The sequence below is a fragment of the Wasmannia auropunctata genome, unplaced genomic scaffold (assembly GCF_000956235.1).
Source record: "Wasmannia auropunctata unplaced genomic scaffold, wasmannia.A_1.0 LD334525.1, whole genome shotgun sequence".
NCBI classification, from domain to species: domain Eukaryota; kingdom Metazoa; phylum Arthropoda; class Insecta; order Hymenoptera; family Formicidae; genus Wasmannia; species Wasmannia auropunctata.
In genome coordinates, this window is record NW_012028365.1 from 13,012 (window position 1) to 39,025 (window position 26,014).

The 26,014-nt window shown below is 36.4% G+C and overlaps 2 protein-coding genes across 2 annotated transcripts; one reads left to right on the forward strand and one right to left on the reverse strand.

Moving 5' to 3' along the window:
* The first annotated feature begins 86 nt into the window (after positions 1 to 86).
* On the forward strand, positions 87 to 8,592 carry LOC105458441 (midasin-like). Its single transcript, XM_011703747.1, has 11 exons — positions 87 to 260; positions 416 to 654; positions 1,041 to 1,286; positions 1,418 to 2,475; positions 2,607 to 5,399; positions 5,578 to 6,058; positions 6,268 to 6,637; positions 6,738 to 7,055; positions 7,135 to 7,443; positions 7,665 to 7,889; positions 7,990 to 8,592. The coding sequence occupies exons 1-11, from the start codon at positions 189 to 191 to the stop codon at positions 8,149 to 8,151; spliced, it is 6,273 nt and encodes a 2,090-aa protein (XP_011702049.1). The 5' UTR covers positions 87 to 188; the 3' UTR covers positions 8,152 to 8,592.
* Positions 8,593 to 13,174: 4,582 nt separating this feature from the next.
* LOC105458442 lies at positions 13,175 to 21,842 on the reverse strand. The gene is made up of 7 exons (XM_011703748.1): positions 21,616 to 21,842; positions 20,181 to 20,433; positions 16,876 to 17,130; positions 16,592 to 16,705; positions 16,034 to 16,216; positions 13,772 to 14,086; positions 13,175 to 13,551 (listed from the first exon to the last, which is right to left on the reverse strand). The coding sequence occupies exons 1-7, from the start codon at positions 21,840 to 21,842 to the stop codon at positions 13,378 to 13,380; spliced, it is 1,521 nt and encodes a 506-aa protein (XP_011702050.1). The 3' UTR covers positions 13,175 to 13,377.
* Positions 21,843 to 26,014: the final 4,172 nt, after the last annotated feature.

The window sequence follows — 26,014 nt, forward strand, 5'->3', positions numbered from 1 at the left end:
CAATGTCCACTTTCCAGAGGCGCTGAAACCAGCTCAATCGTCTATCGCAGCTAAATCGCGAGCTGGCCGCTCTCAGGATCCTCTCTGCCCACGTGTTTCTCATGTCGTGTAACCTGTTTCTATCGTTCTTGTTGTCGACAACATTTTTGCAAATAATTAAGTTTAACTTTCCAGTATAATCGTACAAGATGTTGACTGAAAATGTGGCAGTTTTCTGTGAACGAGATCAGAGATATAAACAGAGATTCTCGCTTCTTGGAGTAAGCATTGTTACTTTTATAATGCTTTATGTTTATAGTTACATTCCCGTATAGATCTAATTCTAATTATTATTTATTAATTCTAATCTTCAATAAATTATGTCTAATATAAAGTAGACGTAGATATAAAATTTAATCTATTTATTTTTTTACAGGAATTTAGTGAACTTAAATCTGACACAATTTTAGAAGTATTATTAAGTGAATTTTTTATGCAACCTGAATGCACGAAAGATGTTGCCGAGTGTTTTCCACAATTATTACCAGCCCTTGTTTCTGTAGCAATTTCTACAGATGAGATGCAGTCATCAACATTAATAGACAAGGATGTAATTCATAGATTGAACTGCGTTATATTAGGAAAGCTGCTTGACGTTAATCAAGATTTACTAGTGTATGTATTTGTTATATTAATATGTACTATTTATCAGATTAATATCAGTGGATGTGTCTTTCTTTATGTCGATATCAATGCTTGTTCCATGCTGTGTAAGGTCTCTACGTAATAATCTTTTTATAATAATAAGTTTATTGTATGAAATTTTTGACAAAACTTATGATATGTTTAATTTCTATGAGATTAATAAACAAGAAGTTTTATTTGTGTTTTGTATATGTACTTATACAAGTGAGTGAGACAGATTTACAAAGTATTATGATACATAGTATTCAAATTTTGTGACTAAATGTATTTAATTTTTGAATATTATTAATGAATATTAGTATTCTTCGTTTAATACAAAGAATAATATGTTATAGAATATTGTTTTCTTATTTCAGATTTGTTTTACATTATTTTGATATTAATCCAGCTCCGTTCGAACTTGTTGACAACTTTATTGATACAATTACACCTTTAAAGAGACAGAACAGAAGAAAATTTTTGTGCATCTCGGAAGTATCTGAATATGACATTGTTGTAGCATGTTATAATATCTTGCAGTCTGCTATTAGCCATTTTAAACATAAATGGAATTGGTCTAGATTTTACAAGTATTTAACAAATGCAGATGACAGGGTAAAATGGTAAGTATATTACAAGAAATTCAATAATAAAAGCTATCTTTCTGAAGAGATGCAGTAAATCTTAAGATGATTTTAATTAATTATTTGTTTATAATTGTTTGAAAGTAACAGATTTGTTAACTTGATTTTAGGATTGCCTTAAAATGTATAGCAATAGTTTTGAACATGTCTGAATCAACAAGATTGTTATGTGCACAAACATTCATTCCAAATTTTGGAAGATTTTTAATTGGTCATGAAGACAAGAGCATTGATACTAGTATCATGTGCACTAGCTTTAATTCAATGGAAGACACAATTGAAAATATCTCATCTATTGTATCTGTTGGCGGCATTTTGTTGCCCACTCTTGGCAGGAATCAGAGTAGCACCTATAATTTGGTTCCAGTTTCTTCCACGAAGAAAAATTTGCAAAGTCTGGCCATAGCTGTTGGTTCCAGAAAATGTATCTGCTTGCAAGGACCAGTTGGTTGCGGTAAGACAGCTCTCGTAGAGTATTTAGCCAGAATCACTGGACACGACACGTCGAACTTCATTAAACTGCAACTGGGCGATCAGACCGACTCGAAGATGCTGCTGGGGATGTACAGGTGTACCGACGTGCCCGGTGAATTTGTTTGGCAACCGGGTGTTCTCACACAAGCGGTTGTCGCCGGCAAGTGGCTGCTCTTGGAGGATGTGGATAGCGCTGCCCTCGATGTAGCCAGTGTCTTGAGCAATCTGATGGAAACTGGAACACTCAGTGTACCTGGCTATCGCGATACCATTTATGCCAACAGTGAATTCCAGTTGTTTGTTACTCAGCGATTAATGATGTCCATTACGGGCATTCAAAAACATATCACAGGATCCTCGAGTTTGTTGCAAAAACATTGGCTTTGCCTAAACGTGGAGCCACTGTCCAAAGGCGAATTAGTGACTGTAGTCCGAACACTGTTTCCAGTATTGAACACTATTGCTACTAGAATAGTAGATGTGTTCTTGTTGTTTTCTGTAGGAGATCACGATAGTGAGAGTAATACAAGTGATGCTATACTATCGCTGAAGATTGGACGACAGACATCGACGCGAGATTTAATAAAATGGTGCTCCAGAGCTATCATCGATTTCGACGTTTCGTCGTCAGACTCTGCATTGAAAATATTCCAGGATGCTCTAGATGTTTTTTGCAGTTCGGTGCCTAATCAAGGTATTAGTTCTTTTATTTTTCTATTTAAATATATAAAATGTATGTTCATTAGATCTTTTTTTACTTATCTTATAAAATTTGAAAACGCTCTCCACTAAATATATTATTAATTATTGTATGTATGTTTATAGAGCAACGATTAAATTTGGCGATGGCGGTAGCTCATAAACTTGGCATTATAAAGACGAAGGCGGAGTATTTTTGCAATATGCACAAACCGTCCATATCCCTACTTCCTGAACTTTTGATAGCGGGCAGAGCGAAGCTGGCTCGTAAGAAGGCACAATACGCGAGAATAGATATAGAAAAGATTAATTTCTCCTTTACAAGACCCTCTGCGTGTTTGCTAGAACGCATAGCTAGCTGTGTCATGCAGAAAGAGCCCGTACTGCTGGTCGGCGAGACTGGCACCGGAAAAACGAGTTCGATACAGTACTTAGCAAGAAGCACTGGTCATAAATTGACAATCATAAATATGAATCAGCAGAGCGAGAGCGCGGACTTATTAGGTGGCTACAAGCCGGTCGATCTGAAGTTTCTGATTTCACCCATCCAGGAGGAGTTCGAGATTCTGTTTCGCTCTTACTTTGTGATCGAGTCAAATAGAAAGTTTCTTGAACACATTGCTCTGTGTCACAAGCAACAAAAGTGGAAGAATCTTGTCGCTTTGATGAGCCACAGTGCGCGCGCTGCTGTGAAAAGATTGCGAAATAAGTGCGAGAACTATCTCGAAGATAATGCATTCAAAAATGACACTTTGAAACATCTCAAACGAAACAAAAATTCTCGAGAGAGATGCGATCAGGACGATGTTCAGACTGAAGTAGATATGCTGAGGCAGTGGGAAAAGATGTTAGAGAAACTGGACAAACTGGGAACTCAAGTGAAGAGCCAATATGCACTAGCATTCTCCTTTATAGAGGGGAGTTTGGTCAGGGCTTTGCGAGATGGTTACTGGGTTCTTTTGGACGAGATTAATCTGGCGAACGCAGAGACACTGGAGTGTCTTTCCGGTTTGTTGGAAGGCTCCTCGGAGTCGTTGCCGTTATTGGAGCGCGGTGACGGAGAACCTGTGAAAAGACATCCCGACTTCACAGTGTTTGCCTGCATGAATCCGGCCACAGATATCGGTAAGAGAGACCTACCGGTCGGTTTAAGAAACAGATTCACCGAGTTCTACATTGATGAGTTGACCGAGCGATCGGATCTTTTATTGCTAGTGAGCTCCTATTTGGCGGAACTAAATCTACCGCTAGAGAAGCATGACGCGATCGTCAGGTTTTATCTAAACGTGAGAAAGGAAGCTATGAGCACACTGTTCGATGGCACGGCGCATAAACCGCATTACAGTCTGAGAACGTTGTGTCGTGCGTTGTACATTTCCGCATTGAATCCTTGTGGCAATATCCTGAGATCTCTATATGAAGCCTTCTCTTTGAGTTTCCTGACGCAGCTGGACTACAACTCGTATCCGATTGTACAGAGAATGATTGTGAAAGCTGTCCTCGATAACAAAAGCGTCAAAGCAATTCTTGGCACTCCTATACCGAAACCGAGATGCAGTCCGGGAGAAGAATACTTATACATTGAAGGATATTGGATCCTACAAGGAAGCTTAACGCCCGAAACACCTAGCAACTATATATTAACTGATTCCGTTAGAAGAAATTTGAAAGACCTAGTAAGAGTCGTGTCGATCGGGAAAATCCCTGTTTTGCTGCAAGGTGACACATCAGTAGGCAAAACCAGTTTGATTACCTATTTGGCGAAGACCACTGGACACGTTTGCGTCCGTATAAACAATCACGAGCACACAGATCTACAGGAATACGTCGGAAGTTACATCGCGGATGAGACTGGAAAGCTGGTGTTCAAGGAAGGAGTCCTAGTTGATGCGATGCGCAAAGGATACTGGATTATTTTGGACGAGTTAAATTTAGCCCCGAGTGACGTTTTGGAAGCTCTGAATCGAGTCCTCGACGACAATAGGGAATTATTCATACCTGAGACGCAACAGGTGGTAAAAGCGCACGAACACTTTATGCTGTTCGCGACGCAAAATCCTCCTGGACTCTATGGCGGCCGAAAAGTTTTGTCACGGGCGTTCAGGAACCGATTTGTAGAATTGCACTTTGACGAGATACCGCCGAACGAATTGCAGATAATACTTAATGAGAGATGCAGTATGCCGGTGTCGTACTGCAAACAAGTAATCAACGTAATGACAGATCTGCAGATAAGACGTAAGAGTACGGCGGCTTTTGCTGGTAAAAAGGGATTTATAACTCTGCGAGATCTTTTTCGTTGGGGCGAGAGGTATAGATTAGCGCCTGATGTAGGCAACAAACTGTATGATTGGAGTCAACATCTGGCGGACGAGGGCTACCTTGTTCTCGCGGCTAAAGTCCGCAAAGCAGAAGAAGCGGATGAAATAAGACAGGTAATAAAAAAACATTTAAAAAGAGACGTGGATCCCGATAGCTTGTTCACGCTGAACGACAAGACCTCGCCAGTAACGAGGCATATATTGGAGGAGCTTCTGAAGAACAATATCTCCGGCTTCGGACATATCGTATGGACCTATCATATGCGTCGAATGGCAGTTCTGGTGAAGAAATCCTGTCAGTTTAAGGAACCGGTATTGCTGATCGGAGAAACTGGCGGTGGTAAAACCACAGTCTGCCAGTTGATCGCAGCTATCAACGGCCAAGCTATGCGTGGTGTGAATTGCCATATGCACACCGAGTCGTCCGATTTTCTGGGAAATCTACGACCTGTTCGAGAGCATACCGAGGACGATCAGAAGCTCTTCGAATGGGTGGATGGTCCTTTAATAAACGCTATGCGCAACGGCGATTTGTTCTTGGCTGACGAAATTTCATTAGCCGACGATAGCGTTCTGGAGCGATTAAATTCACTCTTAGGTGAGCACGAGACGCGAAGTAAAAAATAATCATATTCTTTCAGAAGAAATCAATCTTGTTTGTATATAATTATTATAAAAAGAGATTTACAGAGGCTTTGATCCATTTTTATTGTAAATTAAATTTACTTATAATCATTATATATTTTTCTACATTGAATCTTTCTGTCTACCGACAGAACCGGAGCGCAGTCTTCTATTGGCTGAGAGAGGAATAGAGTCTTCGCACGATGAAGAAAATACCGTCATCGTGGCGGACGAGAAATTTGTGTTCGTTGGCACGATGAATCCCGGCGGTGATTACGGCAAGAAGGAGCTCTCGCCGGCCTTGCGAAATCGCTTCACTGAAGTGTGGTGCGAGGGATGTATGGTCATGAGCGATCTGCGTGATATAATAATGCATAATCTCCACGTCGATTTGCAAACAACAAAGGAGTCCGTCGCCACCGCGATATTGAGATTCACCGAATGGTTACAAACTACCGAAGTGGGCAAGAAGCTCATTGTGAGCATACGAGATGTACTCACTTGGATCGATTTTATAAATATATTCTCTCGCGGCACTCTACTGACGAAACTGCCGATCGAGAAGGCGTATTATCATGGTGCTTGTCTCACATATATCGATAGTCTTGGATCTGGTTCCACGGGTTCGGAGAGGTAAATGCTCTTAACACAAAGTATTAATTTTTTATTGTATTCAGATTTCGATATTTTAATTTTACATGTAAAAATTGTTTGACCGTTTTAATTTTTTAAAATAATATTTAATAAATTACTTTGATTAAATTATTTTCAATATGAATACTTATTTATTTTAGTGCAATAAAGGTTTCAATGCTTTATAACCGATTGTTATTTATTTTTAGTGTCAGCAAATTGAAAAATTTTACAGAAGCTGCTCTCCGATTTATTAAATCGGAAATTGAAAATACAATAAAATCTGTACTTGACATGGAAGCTTCTATGGTAAATGAAGACATTGTAGATACGCCAGACGTATTCGGAGTGTCACCATTTTATATTGAAAGAGGACCATGTACCTTTTGCGAGGATCTTGCATTTACGTTTACAACTCCCACTACGAAATTGAATACATTAAAGTTGCTAAGAGCATTACAGTTAAACAAACCGATTCTTCTGGAAGGAAGTCCAGGCGTAGGAAAAACCAGTCTGGTTTCTGCACTCGCAAAAGCCGCAGGGCATACTTTGCTCAGAATCAACTTAAGCGACCAAACGGTATCTTAAAACGGCGCATAAATTTATTTTCTTCGTCCTATTATAAAGTATAATTTATTATATAGGAAATTAAATGAGATTATTCCTATTGTGTGCATAGGATGTATCCGATTTGTTCGGTGCCGATCTTCCCGTGGAAGGTGGGAAAGGCGGTGAATTTGCATGGAGGGATGGTCCATTTCTTCGGGCTTTGCGTGCCGGATATTGGATTCTGCTCGACGAGCTGAATCTAGCATCGCAATCAGTCCTGGAAGGCCTTAACGCGTGCTTCGATCACAGGGGAGAGATATACATTCCCGAATTAGGAAAAACATTTTCAGTCAAACCTGGCACAAGGTTGTTCGGCTGTCAAAATCCCTTGCGGCAAGGTGGAGCCAGACGAGGCTTACCAAAGTCCTTTTTAAATAGATTTACTCAGGTATTTATATATTCTGAACACAGCATAATGCAATGCTACGGAAATAATTTCTACAATCTAAAATCCACTGCTCTTACAGGTTTCTGTGGATGCATTAATGGAAGACGATTTGAGGTTTATACTCAGAGTGCAGTTTCCACAACTTCCTGTGGAATTGATCAATGATATGGTGAAATTTAATAGCAAACTAGCGTCAGAAGCTGGCATCGTATGGGGACATGCTGGATCTCCGTGGGAAATGAATCTACGAGATATCACCCGATGGTGCGAGACGACCATCGAAGCCGCTTCCAATGAATTTCGCGGCAATAAACAATACTTTAATCCAGGTGACAGCGTGGAACTCATTTATGTTAACAGAATGAGAACTAATGAAGATCGACAAAAGGTGAATCGATCATTATAAAGTTATTCATTAAGATATCAAATAATATAAATAGGTATTAAAATAGTATGAATATCAAAAGTAATAGAAGAATTACAAATTTGTACTGAAAGAAATCACTTTTATGTTTATTTAAAAAATATATAATATTTTATTTAATAATAATATAATAGAATTTTAATATTTTATTTTCAAATACAGCATATATTGTATTTGTTTTGCAGGTCTATCAGATATATCAGGAAATGTTCTCGCTCGAGAAATATCCTCTTCCACCCAATCAACTGCCCATGTACATCACGGCAGACGAACTTTTCATCGGTGACGTGACGTTAAGCCGAAAAAATTGCAGCGAGCCCCAGGACATCAATTTGTTAGTGCTCAGAGAGCAGAAAAAGGCGTTGAAGAGTCTCATGCAATGCGTTAAGATGAATTGGATGTCCATACTTGTATGTTTGTATATTATATTTTGAGTGAATTTTTTATTAGAGTTCCATCTTTTGGCTGATAAATTATAATACGATTATTAAATCAAATTTAATATTGTAGATTGGTGCTTCGGGCAGCGGAAAAAGCAGTGTAGTTCGTTTACTTGCCTCTTTGACAGGCCATAAGCTGAGGTCGATTGCCGTGAATTCTGCGATGGACACAACGGAGATATTAGGTGGCTTCGAACAGGTGAGTGGCAACGTGAGACAGATAAATATCTAACGTTAACGTTGTGTTGAATCGGAGAACTGTCTACCTTCGAATATCCGAAGAAGCCTTTGACTCATTCTCTGTATGCTCTCTCACGGATCACAGATTTTCTCGAAGAAACTAAACGATTCTGTAGCAAATATATCGCCATTTATTTTGCTATATTTGAAGTACGCAATATTTTATTTATTTATTAAAGGGAAAGAAATATAATTTATATATTACACATACTTTTATTTTAAACTAGACACCACAGTCGCGCTTCGCGTGCTATTATTTACTTTTTAATTTTTAAAAATAAATAACCACAATATATTCAATACGCATAATTGCAATATAATACTGTTAAAATTCTCAACTAAATGATTCTGTAGCAAATATATCGCCATTTATTTCGTTATATTTGAAGTACGCAATATTTTATTAATTTATTAAAGGGAAGGAAATATAATTTATATATCACACATACTTTTATTTTAAATATGTGAACAGGATTTTATGTACATTGAAATATAATGCATGCTCTTTCCTTCTAGATAAAATTTATGCTCGTATAATTTATACAGTTTACGATGTCATTTCGCATACTTTGCTGCCAATTTGCAGCGGTGTTTCAGTTTTTTAGGCACCGTTCTCTTAGAAATGTTCTTAATAATAATACTTTGCCCTGATGAGATTATTTAGAATAATTCGCTTGAGTGGCCTTGACTTTCAAGAACACTTTGAAAAAAATCGATTTTAATAGCAATTACAAGATATATTTACTGTTAAAAAATAGATTGAATTGAATTTGTTAAATTAACGTAAAGATTGAAGCCAATCACGCTATAAAATTTTGCATTTTTACTTACAAACATTAAATATATTTTAAAATACATTAAAAAATTAAGTAAACAATTCCAAGTTATATGTATATTTTTGATCTATTGACAAATAAAATAAATAATAGTAACGTGAATTAAAAATTAAAATTCACGGTTCAATGTATTAAACATATAGTCGAGGCTGCAAAACTTTCGATTCAAACGCATCTCGTATACTTTTAATGCATCTCTAACAATAATTTTTTTTTCTTACAATTGCCATTAATCGATCGTCCGTCCTCGATGTTGCATTTATAAAATTACGATAAAAAATTTCGGTCTCGTTCTGCTACTTTCTTACACGTACAATTTACATTAATTTACATTAAACATTTATTCCACACGCGACGTACCTAAGAATAAAATATTCTGTGGTAATTACAGTTAATTGACTTGTATCTAAGCAGCATCCTTCGCGAACTGCTTTCAACACATTACCGGTGAATAAAGAAAGAAGGAATTGGGTGAAGATATTAATCTTACGTAATTTTAATAAATATCGATACTCGCCGCGTAATATTACGCTGCATATTAACTTTTCAAACACATGACATTCCTCTACGTTGATATGCTTTTTACTATATAATAAGAAACAATTTCTATACTAACATTTTTAAGTATACCTTAATATATACGTTTAATTATGCCAATAGTGCATATTTTTAATTTTGGAAGAAATTTCAATAATTTCGATCTACGTTATTTTTAATCAGACTTATATAAATTATATAAACGTGTTAAGATTTTTTATTAGAGTTTACGTTTAGAAGTTCTAAATATCTTTCTTGATTGAAAAATACTTAGATTTTTAAAGTTATTATAATTCATTCACGATTGTAATCTACAAATTACGATATAGTACGGTGCAGTCTGATATGGAATAATTTTTATAATTTTTTTACATAAAAAAATTAGTAGAAATTACTGCTTTTAATTATTCTCGTAATTTGGAATTGTATTTTTAATTCATGTGAAATACTACGTCTACGTGCTTTAGAAAATCACGTGACAAATTAATTTGCCAATTTTAGTACAATTAACTGAGTTTTGCGATTTTTTCGCTTCATTGTTCAAAGTCGACCGGCTTTTAATATGTTCTTTAATATCGTGTTAATCTTTAATATTATTATTAATATTATCATTTATCGGGGAGTGAAACATCCGAGGTATTTTTATTATAGAAATGTGACGAAAACACAAATATTTAAAATATGTGGACATATATATCGCTTTTGGTTTGCTAATTTGCTTCAAATACAACATTAAAACCATAAAATTTGAAAATAAATATTGGAGGCAAATTACATTGAGAATTATGTTATTAATATAATAAACATATAACTATATAGCAAAGATAATCGTTCATATTTACATTGATTACTATAATCCAAGTTCTCTAGCTTCTTTACTCTTGTTAATCTCTCTTTCTCATTTGCATAAAACGAAAGCATTGGTGTAGCGCACAAAATGGATCAGCGGGGCGCTGATGCGTCGTGCGGTTGCAACGGTGGCAATCTCTAAAATGTCGCGTAGAAAATATATATGTAATTTAATATATATAGTATCTCATTTCGAAAAGATTGAGTCCCTAGATAAAGAAGCTCACACACGATAGGTGCCACTTTACGAAGGACTTAAACGCGGCAGGAATGCGCATTCGTTATGTATTATACATTTGATAAGTGCATCTACAATTCAGCTAAAAAGAAGAAATTATAGTATAAATCTTTCCCAGTTAATTATACTTTCTACCACGTGTCGTACTTCTCTGACTCGTCAGATATTCATTTTCAGTTCTGTTCTGTATAAGCTGAAAAAGCAAATCATGAATTAATATATGTATTATTTAATATTTATAAGCTATCAGTATCCCTTTCTTTACGTATATACATAATGTATATATATATAATATATATACATATACACTCAGATATATGTATGTACAGGGTATCCGTAAAGTCAATTATCACCCTTTATATTTTGGAAACGGCTTTAGTTATAAAAAAATGTTTCAAACAAAAGTTGTTTGACTTTAAGGGGGATTACATAAAATGGTACTATTGGTTTGACCTTGTGTGGCGCTGTTAAGGTCAGGGAAAAATCACTTAAATTTTTTTAATGGAATCATTTTTTATTGCATATTCTTGTAGCTTATCTCAAGAGCTTTCCAAAACACATAGATAAAATATTTTTTTATGAAATAAATCTTGAGTTATGAAGCTTGAAAGTTGGAGTACCGTCGGCACTAGCTAAAACCTTTTGAATGTTGTTCAGGATCATGACATTGATAAAACATGTGAAGGTCATGACCACTGGAAATTGATTCTCTTTTTTCCAAAAAATAAATATAATTTTCCAAAATGAAAATAAAAGCAATAACCTTTAATGGCCTTGATCTTGACATGTGTTGTCTAGGTCATGATCTTGAACATTCAAAAGATTTTAGTCAGTGTTCGGACACTTTGGATAATGCTAATGCCGATGATACTGCAACTTTCAAGCTTTATAACTCAAGATTTATTTAATCAAAAAATATTTTATCTATGTGTTTTGGAAAGCTCTCGAGATAATCTACAAGGATATACAATAAAAAATGGAGGGTTTCACTTAAAAAATTTAAAGTGACCTTTCCCTGACCTTGGTAGCGACACCCAAGGTACTACCAACCAATGGTACTATTTTATGTCTCCCTTGAAGTCAAACAACTTTTGTTTGAAACTTTTTTTTTTGTATTTAAAGCCGTTTCCAAAATATAAAGGTAATTGACTTTACGGACACCCTATATATATATATATATATATCTATATATATATATATAGGTATATGTATATTAGGGCTGGTGATTTGCTTCGAAAGCTTCGACATTCGAACTTCGAAGTTTCGAAGATTCGAAGCTTAGGCATTAAAATCTTTGAATTCTTTCGAAACTTCGAAGTTTAAGGTGCCTTCGAAGTTTCGAAATTTCGAAAAATATTCGTGCAAATGATAAATTTATTCAGAAAATTTACAAATATTGTAAATGAAAAGAATTAATATATATACGAAATTATTCCTAAAAAATTTGAAAGTGTTATAACCTGAAATGTTACAAATTAATAATTTAACTGGATACATGTGTAAATAAAGAAAGATGACGATCAATAAAACAATCTTATTAAGAAAATTGAAATTTTTAATATATTTTTCAAAGCTTCGAAACTTCGAAGCTTCGAAGGCATCTTAATCTTCGAAAGGTCGAAGTTAACGTCGAAGCTTCGAATATTCGAAGTGAGCAAAAAGTAACAGCTCTAATATATATTATATGTATATATATATAATCCTCTAAGAATCTATTAGTGACACCACAACGATGAAGAGACTAGGACGTTTATAAGCGATCACAGATACATTCAGATGATGCCCGGTGGTCTTTCTTTTCTCTTCAATTTGTTTCTCGTGTTTAATTTTTAAATTTTGCTACGACGGTGCTTGTAATATCCAAGAAGAAAAAGAAATTAAATTTCAACATTATTTCAACTGACAGTTTTGGAAGTGATAATTGTGGAAATTGATGTACACGTAAATACGAGTTTAAAAAAATCAACCTGTCAATTTTTTAAAAATCTATTATATATATACGTACGCATCGTAAAAGTAAATGTGCACATTAATTCTTCAATTATTTCACTTCTTAAAAAAAACTCAAGATGCATTAACATGTAATTAATTTTGTATCTTTCATGTACTCTTGACTTCTTGATATCGCATTAAATAGGAACTTAATTGACGATTTTATATAAATTTACGATTGTACTTAATATTCCATTCCGTCCAGCTTAATACTGTATTAACCTTCAAATGATGACACTTCTTTCGAGCACCCACTAATGGAACAATTGTACGAATTTGGATTTGATATCTTAAATTGTACATCTGTTCTAAGGAAAAAACAGAAATGTTTTGAATATATTTAACGTAATGGGGATAAGCCACGACAGATGTTTCTGTGCAAATGCCAGCAATTCGAAAATGTTCGCGGTGCGAATTCGTACTCTTGTACCATTTGAAGGTTAAAAATTGCATGAACGAAAAACTTTATGGATACATATTCGAACGCAGTTGCAAATAGTTGTGATATTTTCGATGATAATATGCTAATATTAATTAAAAAATACTTAAGTGACGCAGTATTTATAGCGCGTGATTCATTTGATTTCGGCATTTTATCAGTAATATATATAATATGAACGCCTGATTGGATGCTCCAGGAGAGGATTAGGATAATAGGAAGGATTTGTCTTTAGAAACTGTTTTTATCATTTTTACAATTATTTTTTACATTGTAATCGGTTAACATTGTGCTTTTTGTTCGATGTTGATGTTGACTAAAAGTCGTTTATTCGCTGGGCAAGTCGCTACTTGTCGGACTCATTTGCAGATCATTTAGTTCCGCCGGTGGTGGTAGGAGGAGGCTCGGTCTCCTGGATAATTCCTCTTCGTATAGGCTAGAAGTGCTCTTTGGTCTTGAAGTCAGACTCCAAGGATCCGGCGGTATCACGATGGAGTCGTCCTGATGTAATTTTACTCATAATTTTGTATTTATATATCATAAGCTTGGGTAGTATCTTTGTACAATAAAAATCATGTAAAACTTAACGTTCTGGAAAGGAGAGACAATCGAGGAAAATTAGTCTAAAGTTATTGAAGGGGTGGCTTTAAAGATCAATCTTTAAGTAATTAATCGTGAATTCCGCGATAAGTTTAGTTGATTATTGATTATGGGGCCCTACCATCAATAAGTGTTTGGCAGTCGGTGGCAAGGGTGGTTTCAGGAGCGCCACGTCAGTGAGATTACATCCCGGCGATACGGCCGACGCTGCCAGGGGTGGGTCCGGCGGCGAGGGGAGGTTCATCGGTGGCTCGTATCGGGGTAGTTGTACATTCTGCATTGGACCGGTCGCGGCAGCCGACCCGAGGATCCACCGGGCTATGCTTTCGCAACAGCCGCAACACACGTCCGACATCCCCTGCCGCAGCCCTCGGTGCAGGGCGAGGAACAGGGCTGGGTTTACGAAGGCGTGCACGTACGCGATGTGTAGGGTCACCTGGTGGTACAACAGACCGCGGAATCCAGTGATTTAGATGCGGTGTGATACACTTTGCGTCGTACTACTGTAAACGTAAATCTAGAAGCTAATCCAAAATTGCACGATAGCGCGCTTATAGAATAGAAGGAAAATCACATAGAGGAACTGCATTCCTTTTGAAGCAAGAAACTAAAATTATAATATAATCAGTCCACCGCATAAGAACAATGAAAAATGTTAGTTTAATTATTCGTATGGATTCGGCTCTTTTAAATTAAATTATTTAAATTAATTTAAATTAAGGAAGGATTAATATTTGAAAAGATCTTCACTAGGTCACGTGTAAAAAGCGTAAAATTTCTCCATTGAAAAATATCGAAGTTTATACATATATCTATTTAGGTGGGAAACGCGGAAAGATTGATCTCTTCTTAAATTACGCTTTTCACTGTGTTGCCGTGGTCTCAGTTCGCTTTGTCAAAATACCGGAAGTTTATTGCGCATCGAGAAGATAAAATGCCGCTATTTCGTGCATCTGTTACGACGCTGCACATCAGCAAAATCTACGCTACGCGCGATGTCTTCGAGTCACTCAACGAGTTTTTCGGGCGCAGACTTTCCTCTCTTGAAAATTTATATTCTCGTGGAGAGATTCTTTGGAAGAATCTCTCTCTCTCTCTTTCTTTGCTCGAACTAGTCGCGAATTCACGTACAACACGTACAACTCTGTAGTGGCATGGTCGAGCGAGTTAACGTTTTCATGTTTTCTCGCCAAGAATTTTCGCATTTGTTCCCATCGGAACATCTGTATTGTTATCCAGAAACCAAACTCAGAAATCGCTTGACAAGTTTTGCTGTGTCTTGCGCCGTATATTTTAGGCATCGCGGCATTATAATTATTTAAGGGAATATATATACAGAGTGGAACATTTAAAATAAATCACCGGAATATGTCGAAAACTAAATCCGGTAGGTAAAAATGTTTTAGACAAAAGTTTGTATGATTTGAAGCATGTTATGCATAAAAGTTAAGATACAATTATCAAGAAATCAATAGACGAAATAGTCAATTTACGAGATCATTTCATCGATTTCATATTTTATGTCCAAATGTGGCGATAAGATATAAAATATCTCAGAAGGTATTGAGTTTTCGATAACTTTACCTTAATACTTTTATATGCAGAATAATTAAAGGAATCATATTATGTAAAAAAAAAAATATATCATTTTATTTTAAAAAGTGGAGATGGGTCCCATGTGATTTTGAAAAATCGATTTTTTGGGAAATTGATTTTATTTCATTATTTGTCCTCTTTCAAATTATACAACTTTTGTATAAAATATTTTTCCTTACCGGATTTAGTTTTTGACATAGGTATTCCGGTATTTTGTTTTAGATGCCCCACCCTGTACACAAATCGCAGAAAATTGTAACGATTGGAAAGGAAGAGAAAAAAAAGGGAGAGATTCGTATTCATTTTTCATCGCTGCCCAACGATTAACCTCGACATTTGCAATTGATTTTCTCGATAAAATGTTACTTGTGTATAACGTCAGCTGTATTGTATTTATAATTATTTATGTAAGCTGATGTGTCGCCGATTATTTCTGGCGGGTGCATCTTTTGAAATTAATAAGAGAGCTTCATTCGCGGAATGAATAAACAACGTGTGACATACAATTGCCGTTTTCACCGGGGACAAAATTCGATCCGCGAACGACGTACGTTGCGGCAGGCATTCGTACTGCCGAGCTAATTAATTATTCGCACTCAGATACCGCAAGTGCGCGCAAATAATGCGCCATTACGAGCGAGATAAGTAATGACCGGGAGATATTTGTGGGAACCCATAAATATCGATAGCGTCTAAATTTCCGCTCCAGTAACATTAACGCGAGCACAGATACAAACTTGCACCCATTATCTCATCTTGCGCGCGGCGCTCTATACGTTCTAATTACCTCGTAGCCGGTAGGGTTCCCTATGACGGGGTGGTGCACCAGGGTAACGAAAAACAATGGTCCCCAGAACAAGACGTACGCCGCTGTTATGACCAGGAACATTTTCACCCTCTGCACACCCTCGCGTTCCATCCTCCTGAGGTAATTCCGCATTTTTCGGTGCTCCTCGATGGCGCCCGTCCTCTGAAATGTCGTATCTGAATAATTTTAGATCCTTTTATGCGCCACGGCGCACTCACTTCCTTCCTTTCAACTCCGTCTTGCCTCGCATATGTGCCCCATTTGTAGATGCTTAAAGAATGTGCGCATACAAAGAGAAATTGATACTGTCGATATCGTCAGCAATATTTAAAACAGTTTTTGAAAAAAATATTAAACTGTTATTTAAATTACGAATAAAAATGAAGGCCATCGGCGATATTTAAAATGCAGTTTTGGAAAAAATATTAAATATATAATAATAATGTTATCTAAATTACAAATAAAAATGAAAGAATAGATTTATTGGAATACAGAAATACGCTCTTTGCGTTGAAAATTGTTAACGTAATGACTTACTTTCGGTGTCGCACCGTTCCTCGTGTCACCATCCTCAGTTGCAAGCGCATTCGTTGCACCCTGATGTCCTCCCGTTACATTAACGAGCGTTGTAACAAGACCAGCTACTCGTACCTGAAAACAAACGCGATGTTATACAGATATGAAAAGAATTTAAAGTAACTGTCAAATAAAAATTTATTTTTAATTTTAATTAAATAAAACTTTTATTTCATTAAAATTAATCGGAATTGATACGCTTAACAGATTTTGGCTGTACATATGATCAGGGTATTGCCGCTTACCGCTTCGACATTAGCTTTCGTCAGGTCTCTGTGCAACTTTCTCAAGTGAAAGAGCGTGAGCGCTACGCAAATAATGTTGATGACAATCCAGAGGGCATTGAGTATGTAGTGGCGGAAAGGGCCGTGTACAAGCGGGCAGCTGGGCGTGTTGTGGCCGCTCTCCGTGTTCGCCGCTAATGCTCCGCTAAGAAATGTGGGTCCCAGATTGATAGTTATGCTGGCGAACCAGATCATGAAAGTGCCAAACAGCACGCACTGTAAAAATAGCGAGAAATATACTCGGCAAAGTGCATGAAAGGGTTTTTCTTGAAATAGACTTATCAGTATAAAGCAGTAGTACTGTAGTACTTCAATGAATTGCACTTGCGGTTTGGTAAACATTTTTGAGACAATGAATTTGAGATTGTTTTTTTTTATATATATAGAAGTAATGAAACGAATTTTATTTTGAAAATTTATAAGAAATAATATTAAATCAAGTATTATTATTCGAACATCTTTTTTGCAAATAATTTTTTGTCCTTTGTTGAGATAAAAAGCACGTGAGACTCCTGTAGATTATATATACTGTTATCTTATAAAATGATTCTAACTGTTTCCTACGCAATTTGATTAAACCCTTCCACGTATAAATTATTTCTCAACGAGCTTCATAAATACATTTTAACGAAATGATGGCTATTTCAACTTAATTACTTGAGCAACACTGACAGTTTATAAATGAATTTTATAAATACAGGAAATTTAAACTTGCAAATTTAAATCAAGCACACTGCAAAGTGCATTATTGTGTTCAAACCGATGATTTTTTTATAACGTAATAAGATGTTTTACAAACATAATTATGGATTTATTTGTACATTATTTGTACAAAATAGAATCAGCAAAAATATTATCGGAAAACCGTTAATCATTACAAATAGCGATCGTAAATTTTTAAAAAACATTCACATTTTTGTAAAATTTTATAAATATTCATATTTATTCGATCAAACGTAGTCTTGTTTAAGTATCGTGATTGGTCAGTCTAACGAGTTTAAAATATAATCCGATTGTGTCTTCATTTAAATTCCCGTATCTCACACGTCTGTAATCCTGTAATCCACAATTGATCCGCCATTGCAAAGACCACTTTATCAAAGCTAAGCTTTAACGAGATATAAATTCGCCGGTAAATACAAAAAATATCATTTCAAATATTCCCTTTAACAGAAATAGAAAACTAAATTATTATTATAAATTTTTTTAAATATTGGTACATTTGACAACTTAATAATTATGTGTAATTTAAAATTAAAATTTTATGTTTTGTTATTTATTTAAAATTTACAAATTTAACAAATGGCAAAAAAGAGAGTTTAATAATCTACATGTGCACCAAAAAATTATCTTGAAATGATTATATAAAACCTGAAGCTAAATAAAGAACATGTATTATTAGTGCAATTTAAAATAAATGCAAAAATCATTTCGATGCCTATAAAGTTACAATTGCAATCTTCTCGCAAAGGATACGTAATAATAGAGTAATAGACATCTCGGATGTTTAATGAACTATTATTAGAACTCTGTTGTTACAAAAGCGAGTCGAGTGTCACTAGATGTACAAGTTATTGCGTTAAATTAATTTGAAACTATGCTACTACACACGCTCAGGAAAGTTAAGTCGTTTAGGAATTAATTGCACTAATTTAGTGTCTCGGGTCGTATCGTAATGATATAGAGTCTCTCGTAAGAACTGCATTAGAATTTTAGAAGCGTGCAGTCTAATGAATTTGAAAATAATTTTTCCTCGATGTTAGAATTCTGTTTTGCGATTTTTGAATTTTTAAATTCTACTCTGTTGTGTATATAGGTATATATATTAGAAAAATAGGAAATTATTTTAAAATATTTAAAAAAATGTTTTTAAGTAATTTTGAAAAAAATTTATTTAAAATTGAATGAGAAATTGAGTGAAAATATAGAACAATTTTAATAATTTATGATGAGAAAACCAAACTAGTAGTAGTAATTGTACAATTGAAACATTATTTTTTCACACTTTAATAATCATATTTGAGCGTTTATTATAATTTGATACTATAAAAATTCTATATGAAATTAACTACATGGAAAGAACGATTTTGTTGAAAGGTCTAAAAATTTTGCTAAAAACAGATCTGAAAATAATTTTTTGTTGAATTATCAAAATAATTTGTTGGAATGTTAAAACTGATAAGCATTGCTATAAAACGTTTTGATATTCTAACAATCATTTTGACTTTCGCACAAAATTATTTTGATTATTGAACAAAAATTATTTTCAAATCTGGATTCAGCAAAATTTTTCTTTCCATGTAGAGAAAAATTCTGCCTTTATGGGAACGTTTATTAGTTGAATTTATTATAATTTATTAAGAAGCCTCTGTATGTCCAACTTAGGCTGTGCGCTTGATGTTTTTCTACGGCGCAATTAATTTTCCTTTGAAAAAATCCGATTTAGCGCGACAGGTTTCACTTCGATATCTCTACGCTGCGATTCGTGCGGACGGTTTGCACCGCAATCAGTCACCGCTAAATTCGCTATCACAATGCTGCGGTTAGGTGGAAATTTCTCTCTCATTTCGCATGCGAGATGGACAACCGCAGTCCTGCGTTAGACAAAGTCACGCGGTCTGTCCATACCTCACAATGTTTTTGACTAATAGCCTGTCACAAGCAAACCTATCTGACTTGATTAACTGAATTAACGCCTTAAAAGCAATATCTGTGTTTGATTAAATCAGCGTATTATTTTACAACTACACAAATATATTGTCAAATAAAAGCTTAATCTTTTACCTTTAGTTGTACTCAACATAATGCGTTGCGATAACTTATATCACATGATTCTTCAAGCATTCAAATCTAGGCGCGATTAAAATCGCAAATTATACTTTTGTCATTTCGATAAATTAAAAAATCTCTAAATAATAAAAAAAATTTTCCAACGTTAGACCAGCTTGATCATACGTTAGTTGACAAAATTTTTGATGTTCGCTCACTTGCGAGAAATAGTTTGAACCGCAACGAGTTAAGAGACGATTGAGAAGATCGAGGGTTGAAAGTTGAAAGTTGCAAATTGGAAGAGCTGAGAGTGTGCTGAGGGCTAAGAGATAAGTTGAAACTTAGTTGTTAAGACTCAGGGATTGAGAGTTTATGTACGCGCGAATCTACACTCCGATTTGTTTAACGATAGGTATGTCCGGGAAAATCATGGGAATAACCATTGCGCGTGTTAACGGAATCACGCATTAGCTTAAACGGCGCACGTTAATTCTTACCTGAGGTGAGTCCATCAATAAAGGAGCAGTCAGATCCGCCTCCTCGTCGCTCTCGGGGAACACCGGGCTGTCGTTTAGTACGGTCGTTAGCATGTTCACCGTGGAAACGGTGACCAGTAACAGAAAGGCGGTCTCTACCAGGGAGCACTTGTTAACAGGCTGACAATTCAATATACTGTTGCCTAGGGGCAGCAGTATAGCGGCCCTCGCGCAATCCACCATAGCTTGGTGGAATAACAATCCCTGGGACCACCTGTGAATCCCCCGGATGAATGTACGTCAACACATTCGCTATTCTCGTCCGTCTTGCCTCTGATTTCTACTACTTCTCTAATCCCAGATTACTGCATCTTACAAGATATACCTCCGGCAATTTTAACTCATTCGCAATTGTATAAAATAAAAAACTCATATGCAAGCAGAAGGTTTCTATAAAATATATCAAATTTAACGAACGCATTAATTTCTTTTTAAATCAGTATTTAACTTCATCTTCCTCTCTGCTGTTTATTGTGGATATTCAATTCACGCCAGATATTTTAATTAAACTTAAATTTGACCTTAATACGTTTATTTCAATCTGTGAGGCTTAGTTTGCGAAAAATGTATATATATTTTACTTGCAATCTTAAAAGATATTGCATTTAGATATATCGACGTTTTTAGGAACTTTAAGGGAACTGTCGACTTTAAATTAATAGTAGCTAGGATACGTCCCTAAGATTCGATATCACATTAAATTTGGAGGACACCCCGCAGTTTGTCGCGCGCATTATGTTTCGCGTATCGATCAGACAATATTTTGTTTACTCGCAAGCATGCAGCATACGATCGAGATTTTATTCGGTAAACAGAACGTGACGGTTACCGCACCGCAATATAGCTGCCTGTTCACGTACTGAAATAAAGTTCAACAAGTCAGGATACTCTTACGCGAGATTGAAATCTACGTACGGCATCGGCTAAACGTGCCGTTTGCTCTATAAATTCTATTCGAAAGTACGACAAGTCGCGATAAAGCAAATTTGTTTTCGCTTATTGGCAACGGCGTATATGTGTGCCAGTGTGCGTATGTGTGCACGCGTGTATGTGTGTTTCTCGCGACGAATGCATTGAACTAACAATGCGTTAAGCTGACTTTGAACTCCGTGAGACGGATGTAATAGAGCGCAATAGAATATTGTGCTTTTGTATCTATATCGCAACACGCATCCTTCCTCTCCATTCGTGAGAAATCACGGTCGTGTAATTTTTCGCGCGACAGAAGGCGGTTTTGTCTCGTATGTATACATGATACATATCGAACGGGTCATAACGCGAGAATTTCCGAGGTGTTATCCCTGGATCAGCCCGTGTTGAGCTTAGTGAAGGGGGGGAGGGGAAGAGAGGGTGGACATAAAGCGCCGTTCTTCGGTGGATTATTATCGCTTCGTACCTGCGCAGCTGTCGCTTCGCCAGTATCAACGTCATGAGGATGATATTCGCCCCCATCCCCATTGCACCGAGGCTAAATATGACGGTGGCCTCGGTCACGCCACCCGGGTGACACTGGAACACCTTAGTGGCGTTGGACGTGACATTCCCGGAAGCGCCGATGCCGAATCGCAGATTAGCGCCGATCATCGCTACCGCTGAACCTGCAGCATAAGAGAATCGTCTCATTTAGCTGCTGCAGCTTGAACGGATGTCAATTCCAATTCGGTATACGTAGCTATTATATTTAAAGCCGCGGAGCGTCGATCCTGAAATCCCGAATTCATTTGATTGTCCCATCGTCGGTATACTGTACTGTTCGATTTTAACATGCAAATCTTTTGAACTTAACGAATAGTATAAAATCTCTAACACGATTATATAATAAAGTATGCGAGTATTAGTAGTGGACTAGTGGAAACCCCGAAAAAACTTATATAAGTCAATCAGTATATGGTAAGGCATCTGCTTTTTACTGCAGATTACTGATATAATTTTCTTTGTAAAATGATTTATGTCACAAGTGTTGTGTATATTACGACTTTTAAGAAACTGAAGCTGATGAGTAAATTTTTCTTACTCTCTTTTTTGTTGTTTAATAAGTTTTTGAAAATCAATTTTAATCTCTTACGTTCGACACGAAATTTTTATAAATATAATATTTTATAGATGTTTATGCTTTTTCAATTTTTTCTATAGGAACTGATTTCAAAACAATTTACATCTTTTATGATTGAAATAATTATTTTACTTACAATTGCTATTATTTTCTAAAGTATAGAATTGACATTAAAGTAAGAATTATTTTTTGTTTATTTATATCAAAAATGTTACTATCAATTCTGGAATCTCAAGTACGGGACTTATAATTATTACATTTTCGCAGCTTTATTTAAATTAAACAACTTATTCGTGCACACGATGATATATTCAAGAATAATATTTTTTTAATACTACGGGACGTAAGTGTATTATAACGTAGTTACATTATAGTTTATTATTTTTGAAAATCTTACTCGTATTGGTACAGAGCAGAAATTCGTCATTATAGTTGAGGGTCGTTATTAATGAAGATCGTGAGAATCTCAGGTATTTCTATTTTCCGTCAAATCGCGTATCACGCTTCCAGTTCTCATTGAATCAAATCCAGTTACTCTAGTTAGGCCTTGATAATTCTCTGCGCTTTGCGTGTAACCAGAGGCCATACACTAATTGAACATCCAATTATTCCATAATTACCGTCTCAATAATTATCGAGTGACAGAAGTGATCTTTGCTGGTGGATTCCTACTACTAATTCAGCTGGTCATTGTTCTGACACGACATCGTCGTGATGACAAGTTGGAATTGGGGACGAAATTTTATCTTCTCGAAATTTTATTATCAAAATTATTCCTCATCAATTATTCCGTTTAATAAATTTCATTTGAAATATATAAAATTGCTCTAGCTATCTTGAAATTTTCCGTTGCTAATAGAGATCGATGCAAATTTTTGAATTTTAAATAACATTTCAAAAAAATCAATTGATAAACACTTTTGTATGGATTGACAACTTATAACTTGTAATTCCATTTTAACTGTCATTTTGTAAAGAAAATACGATCTTATAAAAAGATTTTCATTTCCTTGACTTAATCGATCAGTCAAAGTAGATTTTAAACAACGCTGTAAAATGTCGAAATGGATCGTTGAATCGTTTTATTGAGAAGCGGTTACATTCCTATTTTAATTTCAATTCGGTCCTCGTCAGTTTTTCTGGCCATTTTTGTTTTATTTGCTTAAACCAGTTTCGCCGTGCACAATATCCCCAGATATCTCGGAGAAGAGGCGTGAAATACCCATCCGGGCGAACGCGATATCGCTTGTTTATTCTTTCGTCGGGATTCAGCATTGCGCGCGCATTTTGTTGAAAGTAAAGCGAGGAAGTGAGAAAATAGGAGAGAGAGAGAGGCTGGATATTCAGCGACTATATTCGAATTTTATAGATATCTGCATCTGAAAACGTACAATATGTGTCGGAACCATTGCATTTTTCTTCACTCGCAGGCTCTCGACTTCCTTTTGCCATCGATTTTTCATTGTCAGAAATGTCACGATATCTAAAGTTGAACTGCAAGAGAAAAGCGCATTCCGCTTCGCATTAAAGCTTCGATCTTAAAGGCGGATAGAAAAATTTTATCATGTATTTTCATCTTTTTATTTAACATCTATGAAGGTTTTTCTACCGTTTCTATAAAATGCTCGGAGGATTGAATATGCAAAATTTAGCTATCTCTTCATTCTCGTTGTGTAAAAACGAATAAACGGAGACTCGTGTACGGAGAACGCGTCTGATGCGGCCAAACGAATTTTCAGTGAAGTGCTTGGCTCGGGAGAATCTCATCCCTTATCGCCCGATGAAAGTTCCCCCAATATAAACTTTCAGGATGCACCGCGCTTTGGAGCATCCAATCCGCGAGATCATACGTTCCTTTCTTCCTTCAGGCGAAATCATTTGGTACTCGTTTACCGAAATAAACGCGAACGCGTACGTTGACTTCGAAACGTCTCGTTGTTTTCGCGCATACACGACCCACATTTTCAACTCGTGACCCGCATTAACCATGAGAGATATTGCCGTGCACGAGAAGTGTCAACTAAGAGAGAGAAAGAGAGTAGAGAAGAGAAAAACGGGGGAGATAAACGAAGAGAGATAGGAAGAGCGGCAACTCAACTTTATTTGACCTGTAAAAACTCGGTCGTCGTGTCGGACTCGCTCCGGGGAAAACTACGATAGCTATCGATGTACAGCCGAGCCAGCGAAATTAAGCGGCATCCGATACGAACTAATTCGATTTCAGCCTGCAGCCTGCAGCTAATTGTGTTACGAAAGTGAGAAGAGAAAATATTCTCCGTCGCCTGTTGACGCGCGCGCTTCATCATGGATCCGCTCTCGCGGCGCTTCCGCCCGGCATTATACGATTTTCTGAATTTTACAGCTATTTACAACTTCCTCCCCAGGAAATTCCCTTGTCGTAAGTTTTTCGCTTGCATTTTCGATGAATTTATTTTGAGACGAAAACTGTGTGTGTTCTAACGGCGAATCTTCTGGATAAACAGCGACAGCAAAACAACGCGGCTCTACCTTTTTGCTCTTCTCTTTTCGATACGGAAAATTCGAAATATATATATTTGTCATCAAGTTCCACAGCTTGCAGCCATAAAGCTACGTCACGGCATCTTGGAAGCGTCTTTCGGCGTCGCTGCTTTTTCAATTCCAGAATGACTGGGAGTTGCTTGGCAAGCGGCCGATGCCGAGAGCTTTCCCCTTTCGGCTATCGATCGCGGCAAAAAGTTTTACTGATCCGAAGCCAAAAAAGAACGACGGGAATCTCGTGCTGTACTATCACCAGAAAGTGTACTACTACCGTTCTTTTATCCGAACGGATTTCGATTGTTAGACTGCGAACGGATTGGCATCATTATTGAATTGATTTTATCTGATCAACTTATAAATCCTTATTGATTGATTTCAGCCACTTTGCAATATACTCGTTGATTAAAAAGAGGCGAGATTTCGAAAAAAGGCAGGCAGATTGTGAAATATTGAAAAGATTCAAAGTGCCTCTTATATTTTTATTCTCAAACGGAGCAATTCACATACGAAATAAAGCAATCACGATTAACTTCGTGAATTAATTACATTAATTAAATTTCTGCTACTAAAAACATTTCTTTTTATATGACGTGACAAAAAGAGAGAAAGAGAACAAGATCAGAGACTCGCCTTTAACTCAAAATCCCGCGACGGTAACTCAGATCTTCTTTCTAAAAGCCGTTTAATTAGAAATGACAAGTCGTCATGAGAACATGCCACCGAAATGGAAATCCGGAGGAAAGGAATATTCCTGATTAAATTGCGGCGGATAATGCGTGTTTTTGCAGTGCTGGTTTTTCTTGTCGACCGTCCCGCGAATCGTAAATTTCCATCTGTTCGAGAGTTTTTAGCGGGAGCGGCGTCCACAGGAAGCGCCGGGTGGGACATCTCATGCATATTTACGCTGGGTTGACATAATTCAATTTTAGGGTTGTGGTACATCAGTAGCGCGGTGTTCTCTTCCTCCCACTCCCCCCTTCTGACCGCCTCACAATTAACCTGCCGGTAATTCGTCCCGCTGCGGGCCAGCCAGGCCAGCCTCCGCCCTCAGCGTGGTCCAGAATCGCGGCAACGCTCGAAAGCTCGAAATTACTTTTCGCGTGTTTCAAAACTTAAATGTATATTCAGCCGGCCAGCGCGCGCGGCTGAAGTTATCTCTCTCTCTCGCGGGAAAGTTTCCCCGCCGGCGTTTTCCGTTTCGTCTTCGTGAGTTTTACCATGG